General features: G+C 57.0%; 1 protein-coding gene across 1 annotated transcript in view; it reads right to left on the reverse strand.

Moving 5' to 3' along the window:
* The window catches only part of NUP210 (nucleoporin 210), an 88,070-nt gene that overhangs the window by 58,549 nt on the left and 11,082 nt on the right, over window positions 1–18,439 (reverse strand). Inside the window, exons 2-6 of the mRNA XM_043442733.1 lie at window positions 15,865–16,001; window positions 13,922–14,053; window positions 9,551–9,647; window positions 5,112–5,262; window positions 2,681–2,813 (exon numbers count right to left, since the gene is read on the reverse strand). Coding sequence (XP_043298668.1) covers window positions 2,681–2,813; window positions 5,112–5,262; window positions 9,551–9,647; window positions 13,922–14,053; window positions 15,865–16,001 — 650 coding nt within the window. The remainder of the gene's footprint in view (window positions 1–2,680; window positions 2,814–5,111; window positions 5,263–9,550; window positions 9,648–13,921; window positions 14,054–15,864; window positions 16,002–18,439) is intronic.

Below are 18,439 nucleotides of genomic sequence, written 5' to 3' on the forward strand. Positions count from 1 at the left end.
GGCCGCCCCCCGACCGCTGCAGTCTCCCCCAAGTAGTGCCCACAGACAGAGCAGGGGTTCCATAAACAAACAGGCTCATGAGAAAGCAAGCCAGCACTCAGCAGAGAAGGGAATGGCTACCCACTCCAGGATTCTCACCAGGAGAACCCCATGGGCAGAGCACATGGCGCGTGGGGGTGCAGAGAGTCGGACGCGACTGAGCGACTAACACTCACTTAATTGTCACTTAACGAGAGGCCGGCAGACGTCGGGGAATGAAAGCAGGACAGAAAAGAAGGAGCACTATATTTTGAAGGAAGAAAGACTGAAAGAAAACGTGAAGATGAATTTGGGGTAACTGCCCTCTGGGTGTCATTCTCTGAGCCTTCTGAAGGACGTCATACAAAACAGGGGCTCTCTGAAATCCAGGTCCCCTGTCACGACGCTGTCCCCCTGACTTTCCTGCCTGGCAGTCCGTTAAAAATGACAGCAATGTGAATTCTGTGTCAATTAAAAACAACCCATCCAAAAAAAAAAAAATGGACAATGCATTTCCACCCAGATGTCTTGTTCACAGTGGCCCAGTGCTGGCTCCTCCCCCATCTGTTCTTCCCAAGCATCTGTCTGGAAGGCACGCCAGCCCAGCGCCTGGTGCCATCAATCATGCAGGTGTGTTTATTTTTAGAGGCATTTTCCATCTCATTACCCTACAGATGCAAGGGAGGCAGCTTAACTACTTCCCCTCCGGGGCTAACTTTCCTGGGTTCCATTCTTTGATTTCTACCGGAGGTCAGTGACCAAGCCCAAAAGTCCTCTGGGTGTCTTGGGATGCGCTGTCCGTCAGACACTGAAGGGTAAGCTGTGGAGTCCACTTTATTAAATCTCCCCCAACATCCCTGGTGGGGGCGCACCTCTCCACCCTCATCCACCCCTGCAAAGAGGCCACCCACCCTGCCCTGAGAGGCCAGAGAGCCGCTCTCGCGCTCCCCGAGGGCCGGGACGCCTCGATCCTGCAGGCATGGTATTATAGGCAAAGGACTGACAGCTTTGCAACTATCAGGCGTCTGTGCCTCATCTGTAAAACGGGGTAGTATTGAAACCCACATCACAGCGTTGTTGGGTCATAACGTGAAAAGCACAACACCCAGGAACACTCACCACAGTCAGACGCCTCCAGACCGCCTCCATCTGGTCACAAGGCGCTTCTTGACAGCGCTCAGGGGAAGGCAGTATTGTCAAGAACCCCCCAGGTGCCCTCTGGCCTTTCAACCTGTTCCCACGGCGTTCACCTTGAGGACTCAGGGGCAGGATCTGGAGAACTCCACCCCTGAGCCATCTCCCCTTCAAGAGTCCCAGGAGGCCACACCCAGGTCCTAAATCTGGGGTGCACGCCAGCCTCTGGGCAGGACCCCACCCAGCTTTGTACACACCTCCCTCCACGTTGACACACATAGAAGAGCCAGACATTAAGCGCCGAGCGCTCGGGGATGCCCAGGACCCCCAGGCTCGTGCCCTTCCGCAGGGCACCCTGAGTGGGAGAGACCTGGACCCCGAGGCAGGGGAGGCCGTCCTCACTCTGAGGCCTCCCCAGGCCTGCAGAGCCTGCCCCACGGCGATGACGGACCAGACCCCCCGCCCCGATCTGCAGACCCGGCTGTGGAACAGACCCAGGCTGCTCCGACGCTGGAGCAGCTACAGGCTTCTTACCTGCTGCCCTGCCTCACAGACAGGACGCCAGCGACCGGGGGAGGGGCCTGCCCGGCACGCCTCGCAGCCCGCACCCACGAGCCTGGACGCCCTGGGCTCTGACCGCGAAACGTGTGTAAACTAAACAAAATGATGATGATGATGACGGTGATTCTTAGCAGGCTTGGTGATGCATTAAGAACACTCACCACCAAGAATGCATCACACGTACACAGCGCTTTAGCGTTTCCGGCACAAATCCACATGCACTCATCCATCGTGCCCTCGACATAGGCAGAGAGGCCACGAGGGCTCCGGCAGAGACCCTGAGCCCTAAAGCGGGGCAGTGCCTCGTCCAGGCCACCGGACGTCAGTGCCAGACCAGGAACGAAACCCAGTCCGGCAGAAGCTCGTGGCTTCTGACATTCTTCAAACAAAGGGATATAAACCCCCAAGGATCGAAAGCAGGATCGAAAGCAGGATCTCAAGATGTTTGTTCACCTCTGCTCACAGAGGCACTATTTATAATAGCCAAGAGGCAGAAGAAACCAAGTGTCCATCAACGGATGATGTCCAAAATGTGGTCCATACAGACAGTAGACGAGTACTCAGCCTTGAGAAGGAGGGACATGTGACACCTGCTGCAATGCGGATGGGCCTGGAGGATGCTCGGTGAGGTAAGCCGGCCACAAAAGGACAGACGCTACATGATTCCACTTAGGTGAGGTCCCGAGAGCACTCAGATTCATAGAGACGGAGAGTACAAGGGCGCTTGTCAGGGGCTGGAGAAGGGGGCTAGGGAGTTAGTGCTTAACGGGCTCAGAGCTTCAGTTTGGGAAGACGAGGAAGTTCTGGAGGTGATGGTGGCGATGGCTATACAACAATGTGTTGATAAATGTAATCAACATCACAAAAATGCACACTTAAAGAATAGTTGAAACGGCAAGTTCCACGTCACGCCTATCTCACCATGATAAAAAGGGTGCCTGAGTGCGGCGCTGAGCAGGGAACCCACCTGTAATTTTCCCTTGCCTGATCTTCTGCACCCTGTAGCGGATGGATGTCCCCACCAAGAGGTAGACGTCGTAAGCCGGGTTCAGAAGGATGTTCTCCAAGATCAGCAGCCTGACCTCCGCGGGGTGGACGTTCTAGCATGAGGAAGAGAGGGAAGGGGAGGTGAGCCTGAGTCGGGGTTGGTGTGGGCAAGAGGCAGAACCTCTAGAGCGCTTCAGTCTGTTCACTGAAGGCAGGGGAGGCTGAGAACACAGGGCAACACCTCGGGACGCCCCAGACCCCAAGGAGCCCTGTGGCAGAGGGGCAGGCATTCAGAGGTCACTGCCAAAATACAGCGAGCCCGGCACTTCACAGTGGGCAGCCTGCAGGCCAGTCTTAAACAGTAAGAAGTACACAGAGAATGAGGAGCCAGGAGTGACGGCTGCAGAGACAGGGGCTCGGGGGCTCCACGCAAGAGCCCCAGAGGCCAGGGAGGTGGGGCGCCCGCAGGCAAGCCCGAGGAGGAACAGCTGCGCTCTGACAAGCGCCCCCCGTTCAGACCACCCCCACCAGCCCACCCCTCATCCCCACCCAGACTCCCTCCTCGGGAAGCATCATGACAGGCTGGGCTCGGGGGCGGACCACCCATATGGAGCCAGGGGCGCCCCCCAGTGATCAGACTCCATGGGGCCTGCACCTTCCACTGTCCTGGAGCTGTTCTTCACCCCGTGAGTTGGGGAAAATGGAGGGGAAAGCAAGGGGTCCTTGTCCATAGAAATGCAGACGTGTTCCCTGGAGGACGAGCGGTGGTCATCCCTGGATGCGGGCCAGTTCTGCACCTGTCTGTAGATCTCTTCGGATTTTCTACTGAACCAGCTCTAACATATTACAGGTGTCCTCACTGAATAGGAAGTTAAGGTTCCCATTCCAGGTGATGACACAGGAAGACCCTGGGCTCACCACCTCCCACGGAGACGCTGCATCCACAGCTACATATGCAACAATTTCCTCTTAAAAAAACCCAAAAAGCTGGCAGAGCAACCCCTTCACATGGGACAAACAGCAGGGAAACCACATCAAAGCGACGAGGATCCCGGGACAGTCTCATCATAAACCTCACCCCTCGGGACAGTCTCATCATAAACCTCACCCCTCGCAGAGACCACATTCACGGGGAACCCAAACCTGGGGCTTCTCCCTGAGGAGGGAAGGGTTCGTATGTCACATCAGGCCCCCCGCCTTTTAAGGCCAGCGCCTGAGAGATGAGCCCCCAAAACATATGGTCTTAAAGACCAGACAGTAGCCCCCGATCTCTGCAGCTAGAGAAAATCCCACACAGCAGTGAGAGGCAGCACAGCCAGAAATCAACACATGCAGTTATGGGAAAAAAGACCAGAGGGGCTGTGGGGACTGGCAGACATCCCTGAAGGGCCTGGCTGTGCAGAAACATCCGCCTGGGGCCCAGAGCAGGCGCAGCCCGTGGAAAGTGCCCAGGGAATTCTCTAGTGGTCCAGTGGGTTAGGACTCAGCACTTTGGCTGTCGAGGGCATGGGTTCAATCCCTGGTTAGGGAACTAAGATCCCGCAATCCATGTGGTGGGACCAAAATAGCAGAAAGGAAGGAAGGAAAGAAGAAGGAAGAAAGAAAGAGGATGCCCAGATGTGATGGGACAGAGAGGCATCGCCCACTGAACTCATTCCCGCCAGCGGACCCTCGCTCGGCCATGCCCCGGAGCTCAGACCCGCCCCCACCCTGCCCCCAGCGCCCCAGTTCTCATGTCTCCACCCAGCTTTGTAGCTACCACCCAGGAAACACGCCAGATCACTGCATGCTGGGGCTGATGTGGGGGTGCTGAGCTCCTGGGTCCCACAGGACTGTCACTGTTGGAGAGACCATTCCTGGCAGGACCCCACCCCAGGGCACTGCACAGTCAGCAGATTGACACGCCCAGCCTTCCTGGGAAAGAGGCCGGTCGGCCTGCCCAGAGGGGCCCCCAGAGAGCTCTGGGGGGGTGGGGGCGGGGGTGGCACACCCCAGCCTGTCGAGCCCACCTCCTCTTACAGAAGGGGAGGAGCACCCATCTCCAGGGCCCTGACTTTGGCAGCTGCTACCAGACGACACGTCTCCACGCCCGGCCCTGGTGCCAGACACAGGCCCTCGGGTTCCACGGGACCAAAACCAGCCGAGAAAGTTCTTAACCAGCTACCACCCCCAGCGCACAGCAGGAGGCAGCGTACCCCGGAGCTGATCTTTCTGGAAAGCAGCCAGCGGCTGGGGCCTTGGGGGCTCAAGGCCGGGGCCCAGGGTGAATGGAGGCTCCCCGGCTACCTGCTCCCAAGCACGGCTCACAGCAGACCCTGGTCCCCGCACGGCACCTCCTCTCCGCTAGCAGACGCGCCAGGGGCCCATGCGTCCAGATCCCGCCCTGGAGCCCAGGGCCCGCCCTCGCCCACCTTGTACACGGCCTCCTGGATGCGCGCCTTGAGCTTGGAGCTGCCCGTCTTCAGCCCGGACACCAGAACGGTGTCGCCCTGCTTGGCCGCCTTCTCCATCTCTGAGATGTACGAGGGGGGGATGTAGGTGGACTCCAGGAATGTCAGGATGCTGGAAAAGGAGCGCGTGCTCAGCCCTGACGCATGGAACCAGGAGCCTCACATGCATCCCTCTAGGTGGCTCCTCCGCATGCTGCCAGGCGCCACAGAAATGACCCTAGGGTGTTGCCTAGAAAACCGTCCCCAGAACGTCCTGCCTCAGAACTTCCAGCATCCCCCGGAAACACCCAGGCTTTCAGGCCCTACCGGCCCTTGGTCTGCATGGAGCCTGGGAACCTGCATTTTATAAACCTCCAGCTGTGACTGTGATCAAAGGCAGCACTGAGATTTGAGGACTGCCCACTTAGCTGAGGGCTTCCCTGGCGGCTCATGTGGTAAAGAAACTTCCTGCAATGCAGGAGACCTGGGTTTGACCCCTGGGTCGGGAAGGTCCCCTGGAGGAGGAGATGGCAATCCCCCCCCCACAGTGTTCTTGCCTGGAGAATCCCATGGACAGAGGAGCCTGGTGGGCTACAGTCCATGGAGCTGCAAAGAGTTGGACACGACTGAGCGACTTTCCCTCACTCAGTCAACTTTATGAAAAGCTTTGGTCTCACGGCGTGAAAGGTAAGCCCCAGGACCAGAGGCCCAGCCAGGGCTCCCCACTAGCCCGTCTCCTCTCCCTGGCCAGCTCCTGCATCTGGGAAATGGTTCAGTGATGACCCCTCAAGTGTCAGGAACAAGGGATCACATTGCATCCTACCCTAATCCTGCGGTTAGGCTGTGTGAAGAAGGGAGGGAGAATTCCGGATGGGGTGGGACCCCCAGAGAGCAGGCTGGTGAGCGGGGCCAGCCTGAGTCTTTCCTGACAGCCTGAGATCTATAAATAAGCCCCCCGTTCCGCCCGAAGGAGAGCAGTCAGACATGTTCATTCTCCCCAAGATCTGCCGAGCACTGCGGTGATTCATTTCGTCATTTCACGAGGTATTGCATGCTGAAATTTTTTTCTTTGCATACAGAAAAGCTTTGGTTCTTTTTTTATTTATCATTTTTTATTTTTTAGAGGATAATTACTTAACAACATTGTGATGGTCTTCGCCATACATCCACATGAATCAGCCGTAGCTATCCACACGCCCCCTCCCTCTTGAACCCCCCTCCTGTCTCCCTCCCCACCACACCCTCTAGGTTGTCACAGAACACCAGGTTTGGGTTCCCTGCATCTTGCATGTGCCTTACTCCCAGTGCCTATCGTATATGCCAAGTCACTTCAGTAGTGTCGTTTCTGTGACTCTCTGTGCCTCTATGGACTGTAGCCCACCGGGCACCTCTGTTCATGGGATTCTCCAGGCAAGAATACTGGAGGGGGTTGTCATCTCCTTCTCCAGGGGATCTTCCCCACCCAGGGATGGAACCCATGTCTCTTACATCTCCTGCACTGGCAGGCGGGTTCTTTGCCTCTAGAGCCACCTGGGAAGCCAAAGAAAACTGGAGCGGATTGCCGTGTCCTTATCCAGGGGATCTTCCCGACCCAGGGATGGAAGCCGGGTCTCCTGCATTGCAGGCAGATTCTGTACAGTCTGAGCCACCAGGTACATCTGTGCATGTTTCACTGCAATTCTCTCAAATCATCCCGCCCTCCTCTTCTCCCCCGTGCCCACAAGCCTGTCCTTTATGTTTGTCTCCTTTTCTGCCCTACATGTAGGATCATCAGTACCATCTTTCTAGATTCCATATATATGCGTTAATAGATGGTATTTGTCTTTCTCTTTCTGACTTACTTCACTCTGTATAATAGGCTCTAGGTTCATCCACCTCATTAGAACTGACTCAAATGCGTTCCTTTCTACAGCTGAGTAATATTCCCTTGTGTGTATGTACCACAACTTCCCTATCCATTCCTCTGTCGATGGACATCTAGGTTGCTTCTATGCCCTAGCTATTGTAAATAATCGCATGCTGAAATGAATAAAAGTCCAGGACACTCTGGTTCCAACACTCTTAGCACTCTTGGGTCAGCACTCGGCTCACGTCCAGTGCTTGGAAGCTTGGGGCCACTGTCAGGGCAGGAAGCAGGGCTGGTGGAGGGGGGCAGGCAGCCAGAATTCCTGAACACCTAGTGTGTGCCGGGCCTGGAGACGGGCTCCCATCCCGTCAACGTGCTCCCCACCCAGCACCCTGGAGGTGGGCACGGTGACACGTCCATCTGCTGGAGGACGCTGGTGCTCAGGGGGTCACAGTCCTTGGCGACGGCCACAAGCAGGACACGACAAGGCCAGGACTGGGCGCCAGGTCTCTCTGACCTACAGCCCGCACTCTGGGCTTACAAGACAGCGGGAGTTCCAGAGCTCATTCAGGAGACGGAGGCTGACGGCCCAGCCCCCAAAGAGCTCTGAGCCAGGAGGGCAACTGGCTTACACGGGTGTCAGGGTGTGAGGGTGTCTGCTGTGGAAATGGCCGTGAGCTGCGCCCCAGTGCTTCCTGGAGCCCTGAGCTGGACTTTTGAAAGTGTAAATAAGAGGTCAGACTCATAACTCCCCATTAAAAATGTTATTAATTGCAAGGGGGTAGAAAGCAACTTCAGAGTGGGGCACCTGGCAGACACCACCCTCCCTGAGGGATGACAGAGAACAAAGTCAGTGCAGCTTTATGATAAGATGCAGTGAGAATGCAGAATCTCGCCTCTGGTGATGTTCCTGCAAAGACGCAGAGCTCTGGGTCTGATCAGAAGGAACGTCAGATAAACCTGGACTGGGGGAGTGAGTGAGTGAGTGAAGTCACTCAGTCGTGTCCGACTCTTTGCGACCCCATGGACTGTAGCCTACCAAGCTCCTCCGTCCATGGGATTCTCCAGGCAAGAATACTGGAGTGGGTTACCATTTCCTTCTCCAGGAATGGGGGAAATTCTACAAAATATCTAGCCTACAATCTTCACGAGTCCCACATCCGGGGAATCAAAGAAGGACCAAGAGACTGGACCAAGTCTCCAGGTTGACGGAGACAAGGAGAGACAGGACAACTTGAGGCAGGGGGCCCTGGGCTGCGTGTTTTGCTACAAATGGGGTAAACTGGCAAAACTTAAATGAGGTCTGGTGATTGCAGGCATCAGTGTTAATTCCCTAACTGTGATGACTGTCTTGTCGATACACAGGAAAATGTCCTAAGAGGTGGTAAATGCACGCTAAAATAATCGGGGGTCACAGCCACCAGGCTGGCTGCTTGCCCTCAGATGGTTCGGGGAATCCACTTCCTGTATTGTACTTGCAACTTTTCTTTAGGCTGAAAATTGGTGCAAATCTTTAAAAAGTAAGTCTTCCTCCCCCCAAAATTGTATTTAATACAGCACAACGCAATGCAGCCTTTTGTTGTTGTTGTTTAGTCGCTCAGCCGTTTCCAACTCTTTGTGACCCCATGGACTGCAGCCCACCAGGCTCCTCGGGCCATGGGATTTCCGACGCGAGGCTAGTGGAGTAGGTTGCCATTTCCTCCTCCAGGGGAACTTCCCGACCCAGGGATCGAACCCACGTCTATGCGTCTCCTGCGTTGGCAGGCGGGTTCTTTACCACTGAGCCACCTCCTATCAGGGGATATTAGCCCGGACTCCAGAAGCGCACCACTGCCGGCCAGCAGAACCTTCTGCCGGTGGAAACGCTCTGTCCGCCCTGTCCAGTGTGGGTAACACCGGCCACACAGCTAATGAACACCTGATGGGGTCAGTGCATCGGGGACCGGAACCCCCCATCTTCTCTGGTGTAAGTGTGAATGGCCAGGGTGGGGCCAGTGGCTGCCACGCGACACAGTGAGGATTCACACAGACCAGAACAGTTCAAGTCCAGCTCCAGCCCTTACCAATCTGAGGCGAGCGGACAGGGAAACATAAGCCACACGCTGTCGGGAGGACTGGTCAAGTCAAGACGGGGAGCGACTCCATCTCACAAGGCATCTGTCTGTCTGCAGTACTGACCCCCCGCCTCCTGCCCTGCCCAGTGCTGGGACAGGCAGCCTCCCGTGCCTGGAGGCTGTCACTGCTGTAGGGACCTCCCAGCCAGAACCGTTACCCACTCATCCCACCCAGGGGCCCCTCCCCACCCCTCCCTGGCACCCCGTGACAGCTCCGGTTATCAGGATGAGCTTTCTCTGCTGCAGCTGGACAGCCCAGTGCCCTCGACAACGGCCCCCGGAACACACCCCGTGACAAGGCCCCTGCACGGCTGTGCGAGCTGAACACGTTGATCAGCCCCGGGGCAGCCTGGGGACCATCCTGGGCTCCTCGCTGACCGGGGTGCTAACAGTGACGATGAGGGTGAAAGCCCCCGACCCACCCTCCCTCCCGCCTCCCTTCAAAGGCAGGCGCCCCTTACCGGAGCGCATTGTGGGTGTCTGAGTAGCCATCCGCCTCCGTGTCCTTCACGATCGTCCAGTCAAAGACCAGCCCGGCCAGGGTGCTGAACGTGTTTCCTGCAGGAGCGGAGCGGGGTGGGGGGGTGCACACGAGTTAACCCCTCGGGGCCAAGGGGAGGGGCGGTGGACTCGGCACCACCCCCCATGGGGGAGGGGGCGCCCTCTCCAGCCTCCCTTCTGGAGGGGAAACCAAAGCGTAAGGGATCGGGGTCACGTGACTGAGTGGGGCTGCGCCCCCTGAGCCCAGGTCTCCCAGGGACACACACTGTCCTTCCTGCTGCCTGTCCCACCTGTGCACCCATCACCCCTCGAGTGGGTAAGCACTTTACAGTCTAGACAGCAGCTCCTGAGACTGTGAGTCCAGCCCCCCATCCCCTCCCCGTGCTGGGAGAGGAACCCCGGCCATCTGGCTTCACCTGCCCATCCTGTCTCCTTCCCAATGCCGAGACCCCGGGTCCCGGGTGGAGGACGTGGGCCTCGCACAGCTGGCCTCTCTGAAGTCCTGACTGCCGTCGTCACGCCTTGGACCAGACGTGAGAACAGGCGGAGCCCAGCATGTGACTAGGCGATGCTTTCTGGAGGAGCAGGACCCAGGCAGGGTCTGAAACCCTCGGTAAACACCTTCTCATGGGAAGGGCAGTGCTCAGAAACAGGGTGGGAGATGAAAATGGGGGCTCAGAGGCCTGACCTGCCCAGAGCTATGGTCGCCTTTTCCCCAGGTGATTTTGATCTTGTCCCTTTCCACTGGTCCCCATCATTTCAAATAAAGAAACGCAATGTATGCATCCAACTTCCAAGTTCACAGGTCTGAAGATCCAGCGGTCTGGGCCCTTCCTCTAGTGACCCGCGGCTGGCCCAGCCTCTCCGGCCAGCTTGCCACACTCCCCACCACACCCTACTGCCTCTCCCGCTCCACCTCAATCATCTGTGGATATTCCCCACCCGGCCAGCCCCCAAAACAGAACCTCTGGGGCCTCGAAAACCTCTTTCTACGGTGTGAAGACCAAGGCATTAGAGTCAGACAGGCCTGAGAATCTGCCCCAGCCCACCTCTGAGGTCTAGGGCTGTTGAGGAGACAGTGCGCCCAGTGAGGGGCCTGAAAGGTGTCAGCCAGTTCACCACGGCCGCCTGAGGACAAGGAGACAGAGGCTGGGGGACGCCTCCTAGGGTCTCTTAACCTGGAATTTGGCGACAGGAAGTCCCCGTCTTCATCCATTTCAGTGGCTACGCTTGGAGCTCTGGTTTTCAGTGTCAAAGTCCCTGCCCGCCTGCGTGCTCAGATGTAAGGGAGGGATGACTGTGGGACCGTTCCTAGAGCAGAAAGTGTCCGTGGGCTTCCAGAAGCTTCGCCCACGTGGAGGCGGTGCACATGTAGGGTCAGCGCCTGGTTTGCAGGCCCTGGTCCGCTCGGGGTCCTCATCCCAAAGGGAAGGCACCAGGAGGCAAGTCTGGCTTGGGGAGGTTGGAAGGAGGCAGAGACAGCCCCAGACACAGGGCCAGATGAAGGGGTGCTCCCCCGAAGGGCAGATACCCCAACATGAGTGCAGACTCTCAGAGGCACCCAGAGCACCTGCCCTGCAACTCAGGTTACACATAGACATGCCAGCTACTGGGGTCCACCCCTGCCAGCTTCTGAACCAACACGCTGCGTCCCGGCTGAGCAGGCCCCGGGGAAATGGGGTCCGTGTCTCTCCTTCCCGGCCCCCCAACCCCCAGGCTAAACCTCTGAAGCCTGTGCCCAGATGTGCTCGGAAGCCGGATGAGGCCCGCAGAGAGGCTCACTCTAGCCAAAACGCAGCGGCTGGACCGGGCAGTCCTGGGATAGGAAAGGCCTTGGCTGTGCTCCACCTGACACACGGCAGCGTGCACACACCCAGCCCAGGGGGATGGAAGGCGGCCGTCGTCACGGGGCAAGGGCCACGAGGGAGAGGCCCGGCAGGACCCACGACACCAGGGGACGGGGCGCAGGTGGCAGAGAACCCCGGGGGCAGGGAGGGGGCAGGGAAGCAGGATCGCAAGTCCCTGAGGCTCCACGTCCCAGCGGACCCCTCTCGCCACACACAAGCGCGAAAAGAAACGCGTTAAAATCTCAAGACGGCAGCAGTGAGGCGTTAAATCAAGCCCAGGGCCCTGTGGCGCACACGGCCCTGCATGAAGCTGGCCTTGACGTCTGGGAGACGGGATGAAGCCACAGGAGACAGCAAACAGTCTCAGCGTGACTTCTCAGAGGGGACAGTGAGCAAGGGCGCCTCCCAGCAACAGAGGCTGCAGGACCCTACAGTCAGCAGGAGCTTGCAGGCTTGGGGGCTTGTCTGTTTCAAAAGTATCTATTAGCCCTACTGTGTGCCAAGTGCTCACAGTAACGAAGAAATGCCAGGACCCGGTCTCTGGAGCTGGCACCTCCCCCCTCAGCCCCCAGCCCTGGTCCCAGGAAGCAGCTGGAAAACAGTAAGCAAACACTACCAAACATTTGCTGGACCAAAGTCCAATGTCAAACAGGGAATGGAGTGATCCCGACCCTGCCCAGAGGCAGAGTGAAAGTGCCTGCACCCCAAGGCCGGGCCGGGAAGTGCTGGGGGGTTTCACAGGGAAGGGACTCACCCCACCCCGGGAGCCCCCAAGGACAGAATATCACAGGAAGGCAGGGGTGTGGGGGCTGTGACCAGAGGGGCTGGGACTCTGAGAGCAGAGATCCAGAAGGGGATGGGAGGTGCTCTGAGCAGAACCTGGGTGTCAGGATGGGAGTGGGGGTGTCTGGGGGACCAGAGCTGCCCAGCGCTTCCCCGGGCACCAGGTACATGCAGGCTGGGAAAGATCAGAAAATCATGAACCCAAACAGGCACCCTGCAGACGGCCTCAGGCCAAAAAAACAGACCCCAGACCCTGGCGCAGAACCCAGCGCCCAGAAAAAACTCAGTATCAGGAGATGGCAGTGTGGCCTCTCCAATTTCAGTCTCAAGGATGAAACAGGGTCCCCGCCTGGCAGAGCCTTCACCTCTCGAGGCTCAAGCATCGCAGCTTCTAAGAAACTGTCCTGACCTGTGTGATCTCCACGTCCCGCCTCTGAGCCCGCTGGGGTTGCTCCCCCATCCTGTCCCGTCACACTTCACCCCCCGTGTGATTACAGACAGCGTGTGCTGCGGTGCACATGGGGCCTGACCTACATGTGAACCCCCAGCCTGAGATGCTCCCCAGCCCGGCTGCACCCCAGTATCTGGCGGAACTCCAGAGGCCGAGCCCACTCCACTGACGCCTAGCGGACTGAGCGCCCACCGCACGCCAGGCGGGGTGGGACCCTTCACGTCTGCTCACCAGGTCAGTCCTCACAATGAGCTGAGCATCCCTATGTCAGTCTCGCCGATCAGAGGGCAGTTCAGAGAAGCTGGGCAGCTCACCAGATGAATGATGCAGAGAGGAAAGATAGCTGGGAGACACTCCAAAACAGGACTCTGACCCCAAAGGACATTTGGCGATGGCTGGGAGAGAGTTTTGGTTGTCACAGCTCAGAGGGTGCCCCTGGCATCCAGGGCAGAGACCAGGGATGTTGCTGACCAGCCTGCCGTGCGTGTCCTGGGCAGCCCCCACTGCAAAGGCATATCTGCCCCAAATGTCAACCCCACGAGCCTGAGAAACCCAGATCTGGAAAAGTGTTTCTAAAAGCAGGGGCTAGAGCGATCAGGGGAGATTTCAAAGACAAGGTGAGACTTGACTTAGACTGCAAGTTTTAGAAGCTCCTTTGTTGAAAAGATGTCTTTGAGCCTGACCTACTTTCTTCAACAAAACCTCTACCTACAAATACTCCCTTTGTTCCCTGACGAAGAGGTCGGCTACAGCCTGGGCAGCCTGCCACCCAGCAAAACAGACGTTGTGAGAAGAATCCCAGCCCAAACAAGTCAACGCTCTATTACAAACGGAAAGACGGTGCATGGGACTGACAGCATAGACGCACCACCCACAACACACACACACACACGCACACACACACGCGTGCACACACACACATACTCAGTCTGCACTCCGGACCAGGAAGCCAAGCCCAGCCCTCAAGGCCTCTGCTGGTCACGGCACTGACCCTGCGAGCCGCTCTCAGCTCCCACCGCTGCCCAGACAACGCTGTCAGCTTCCCAAAGACAGGCTGTACCCCTGGGGTCCCTCCAGGCACAAAGCCAGGCCCTGTGGAGTCGTGGCCGTGGCTTTGCTGCCCGCAGGGGCCCGGTGTCCATTCAGAGGTGGTCCCAACCTGCAGCATGTCACCCTTCTGGCCAGAGCAGCACCCCCAAGGGGAGAGCGGGCGGCGGGCAAGCGGAGGGCGGACAGCCTGGGGGCCTCACCTTCCGAGTCCAGGGCCTGGATCTTCAGCTCTAGCGGGGCGTCCTCCAGGTAGAGCTCACGGGTAGTGGAGACAATCTGAATGCCATGGATGAGGTCCACGATGGCGTCGCAACGCAGGACCTGGCCGGTGGCTGCAGGCGGGAGGGCACGGTCAGCCGGTGAGGGACCCACACCCCCTCCAGGGCCTCGCAGGGTGGGTGGTCTCAGGCTTTGACAAAGACTGGGGGTGACCAACAGCCCCCAAAAAACAGGGCTGGAAGAACCAAGTCACCCTTCGGAGCCTCACTGGGCCTGAGAGTCAGCCCAGACATCCAGGAAATAAGGGCTCTGCGGGCACGTTGGTTGTCTGTCTTGTACTTTTCCACTCTGGACACCAGCATTTAAAGCTGTGGCAAGGGGCTTCCCCAGCGGCTCAGTGGTCAAGCATCCGCCTGCCAATCAGGAGACATGAGTTCGATCCCTGGTCCGGGAAGATCCCAGGAGCCACAGGTGCTGAGCTCACGCGCCCTGGAGCCCTGCTCCACCGTGGGGAAGCCACTGCACTGAGAGGCTGGGAGCAGAGCACTGGAGAAAAGGCCCGCACCGCCACCAAGGCCCAGCACAGCCCAGAATAAACGAGCAAACACATGATCTTCTAACGCCGTGGCAAAACAGTTCCTAGACCTCCTGGTTTTGGTCAGGCTATGACCACTGAGCTCCCCACAAGGCTCTGGTATGACGAGTTGGCACCCTGAACGCCTGTCCCTGCCCTGAGATCAGGAACTACGCCCAGAGCTTGTGCATTGCGTGTGTTTACACTGCTTCTGCGTAACACTATCACCTACGTGCTAAGGCGCTCAGTCGTGTCCGACTCTTTGTGACCCCATGGACTGTAGCCCACCAGACTCCTCTGTCCATGGGATTCTCCAGGCAAGAGTACTGGAGTGGGTTCACCATGCCCTTCTCACTCTAGTGTAAAAGAGTGTGTGCACATCCACCCAGATTTTTTTACTTGCTCGATCAATAAGATACATAAATGGCATTACCTGGAGAATCCTCTAGGGTAAAAAAATAACAGCTTGTGATAAAAAATCATTCTGACTGTTCTCCAGGCATCGTATAAAACTACTTGCACACGCTTAAATTTCTGAGAAACTCATTCAGCCGCATTATCGAAAGTCTTAAAAATATTTACATAGGCTGTGACCCAGTAAAGCTGAGACTCTATCCTTGGCAGGAAATAACCTGAAAGAACCCAAAATTGTTCTCTTGTGTAACATGATTTTCTTATATAACACTGAAACAGACATTGGAAAACAATCTGAATATCCAGTATGTGGAATGCTAGTTACTCAGCCATTAAAAATAATCCTACAATAAAATGGGAAATTTTTCATGCCATCTTAGGTGGGGGGGAGCACAATGGAAAATTCGTTGTTTTCTGAGCACTCTGTGTGACCCCATGGACTCTAGCCTGCCAGGCTCCTCTGTCCATGGGATTCTCCAGGCAAGAATCCTGGAGTGGGTTGCCATTTCCTTCTCCAGGGGATCTTCCCGACTCGGATCGAACGCTTAACGTCTCCTGCATTGGAGGGCAGGTTCTTTACCACTAGCATCACCTGGGAAGCCCCTTATGACCATAATATGGTAAATTAAACATGGGGAAGTGAACGTTGCACAAATCTCTTCATTTTGAATCAACGTCCACTAAGGGTTATTTTGGTAACAAATAACCACTTAGAAATGGAAGCAAAGTGGAACATGGCGCTGGCAGGAGGAACCGGGCTGGGTGCTGCTTGCTTGGTGACCCTCCCACCCACTCTGCAGGCGTCCTGTGACCTAACAAGAGGAGAGAAAGTGTGCCCGACCACGGGCTCCGCAGCCCCACTGGCCCGAGGTCTCAGTAGGATGTCCCTGCCTCCCCCATCCCCGCCAGGGCCACACGGGGCCCGGAAGCCCTTACTGATGTCCTCTGCGAAGATGATGCTGGTCAGGCGGGCGGGCTGGGACAGGCGGGCCTGCACCACCGCCCTCCGGGAGCACTGCTGCTCGTCCGGGCCCAGCGGCTCGATGCTGGCCACCTCCGGCCGGGTCGACGACCTGCAGCAGAAAGATGAGAGCGCGCTCCCTGGAGCCGCTGGAGAGGCAGGGCTGCGACCCGAAGCTGCCCCAGACTCACAGCTCCGCCAGCTTCAGCCAGCTTCAGACTCGGGCTGAGCCGGGCGGCCGAGCCCCTCTGCTGGGAACAGGCTCCGCCCACCCCGAGCTCATCCCACAGGAGCTGGGACACTTGGAAACACCCCTACTTTCAGCAGTCCTGACAGGATAATGCCCTGGAACTGGAAATAACTATCAGTGGGGAAAGTGCCTACAGGCCCCAGGGAGGGGGACAGGCCAGGTACCCGCTGATCTCTAGGCTGGGCCGGGCTCACGGCAGCTTCCCAGATGGTCACCTCCGTCCCCAGCAAGCTCTGCAGACCCAGAGCCCACCAACGGGAACCATGAGACCAGGCACAACAGCCCAGCACACTCAGGGCCAAGGTTACGTGAAGGCGGGCAGAAGGGCAGGGAAGCATTCAAACAGACGGATCTGCAGAATCCGTGACTTCCCACGGAGACTTGGGCCTTGGAGTAACCAGCTGAAGGGACAGCATGACGAGCAGGCACCCGGGGTTAGCATGAGGTTTCTCATCTGAGACCTGGGGTAACAGCAGTTTCCAGGGGAGTGAGATGTGGAGAGTGGGAAGGAGCAGAGTGGACACTGCAGTGCCGGGTGAGCAAGGGCCACTCGCAAGGTCGAGGAGATCGATGCTGAGGTCAAGGTGCTGAGGTGAGGAAGATGGGGGTGCTGAGGTCGAGGAGATGGGGTGCTGAGGTCAGGGACACAGGGTGCGGAGGGCAAGCAGGCATTGGAGGACACAGGAAGGAGCTAAGATTTATTCTGAGGATGATGACCAGCCCCTGGGCCATCCTGAGCAGGTGAACGTTCTAATCTGATTCCCACTTTTCAGAGCAGTCAGGGCTGCCCTCGGAGTGCTCCAGGTGGGGAGGCCCCAGGGAAGGGCACCCGTGGTCCCCAGGGCTGCGTGCAGTGTGGTGCCCAGCAGGGAGTGGGCACTCCCGAGTCAAGGCTGCCACCCCCGCCCTGGGCTTTCACTGCCTGGAGCCTCAGTGTCCTGGGTTACTCAGAAGGAAACTTGTACAGTCTGCTGTGAAAAGGCAATGGTGTGAAATACACCCAACAGACGTCTCCAAGTCGATGCAAGCCTCTCCAAGCTCAGCTCGGATGCTCAGACACTGTGAACACCCAGCACACAGCAGGACGCAGCAACACCCCTACTCTGAGAATGAACCGCAGTGGGGCTGAGGGAAACGAACGTCTCAGTCCCCAGGGAAATGCATCTGTGGTCCCCGCACTGAGGGACGTCCCCTGAGAAGAGTGCATTTCAGAGACCAACGGAGACAGCACAGATCGAGCCCAGACAGGGAGGAGTGAGCAGGCCTTGGGCGCAGCCTCGCCCCACACCACAGAATGCAGAAGCTTTGCTGTTCCAAGATGATTTCCAAGGGCATCAGACCTCCCCACACGTACACACAAAACTGATGTGGAAATTAACACAACATTGTACATCAACTACACTTCACTTTGGAAAAAAAAAACCTGACGTGGAAACAAGAACAGAAAACACACATAGATCAGATCTGAGAGACCAAGGAGACAAATGTGACGGAGGGCGCAGGCTTGGATCGGGGGGCAAAGAAGGAAGCTCAGTGGGTACCCTGACGCAACCCAAGCCACCTAGAGTTTAGTTAACTCAAGTACCAGTGCTACTGTTTCCCTTTTCTCAACATTCCTGGTCTTGAAGGATGGTAACTGTCGGGGAAGCTGGGTGAAGGTACAGAGGAACTCTCTGTATTATCTTTGCAACTGTCCTGTAAATCTAAAATTGTTTCAAATTTCTAAAAAAATTTCAATGACAAGGGGAGTGGGGGATGAATAGGCTGAACACAGAATTTTTAGGACAGTAAAACTATTCTGTATGACACTCTAATGATACAAGTCACGACACATTTGGCTGGCTACAATGAATCAATGCCAACTGTGAACAGTAACATAATACTCAGACTTTTATTATAATAAGGTGTCCATGTAGGTACAGCTTCCCAAGTGGTGCTAGTGGTAAAGAATCTGTCTGCAATGCAAGAGACCTGGGTTTGATCCCTGAGTCGGGAAGATCCCCTGGAGGAGGGCATGGATACCCACTCCAGTATCTTGCCTGGGAAATTCCATGGGCAGTGGAGCCTGGTGGGCTGCAGTTCATGGGGTCGCAAAGAGTCAGTCAGGAGTGAGCGCGCATACACGCACACGCGCGCACACACACACACACACACACACACACACACACACACATGTGCAGGTTCATCAACTGAAATAAATGCACCATCTGGTGGGGGATATTGATGGTGGCAGATGCCGACGGGGGAGGGGTATATACAGGAAATTGCTGTAACTTGGGCTCAGTTTTTTTAATAAACCT

This window comes from Cervus canadensis, chromosome 22 (genome assembly GCF_019320065.1).
Source record: "Cervus canadensis isolate Bull #8, Minnesota chromosome 22, ASM1932006v1, whole genome shotgun sequence".
Classification (NCBI taxonomy): domain Eukaryota; kingdom Metazoa; phylum Chordata; class Mammalia; order Artiodactyla; family Cervidae; genus Cervus; species Cervus canadensis.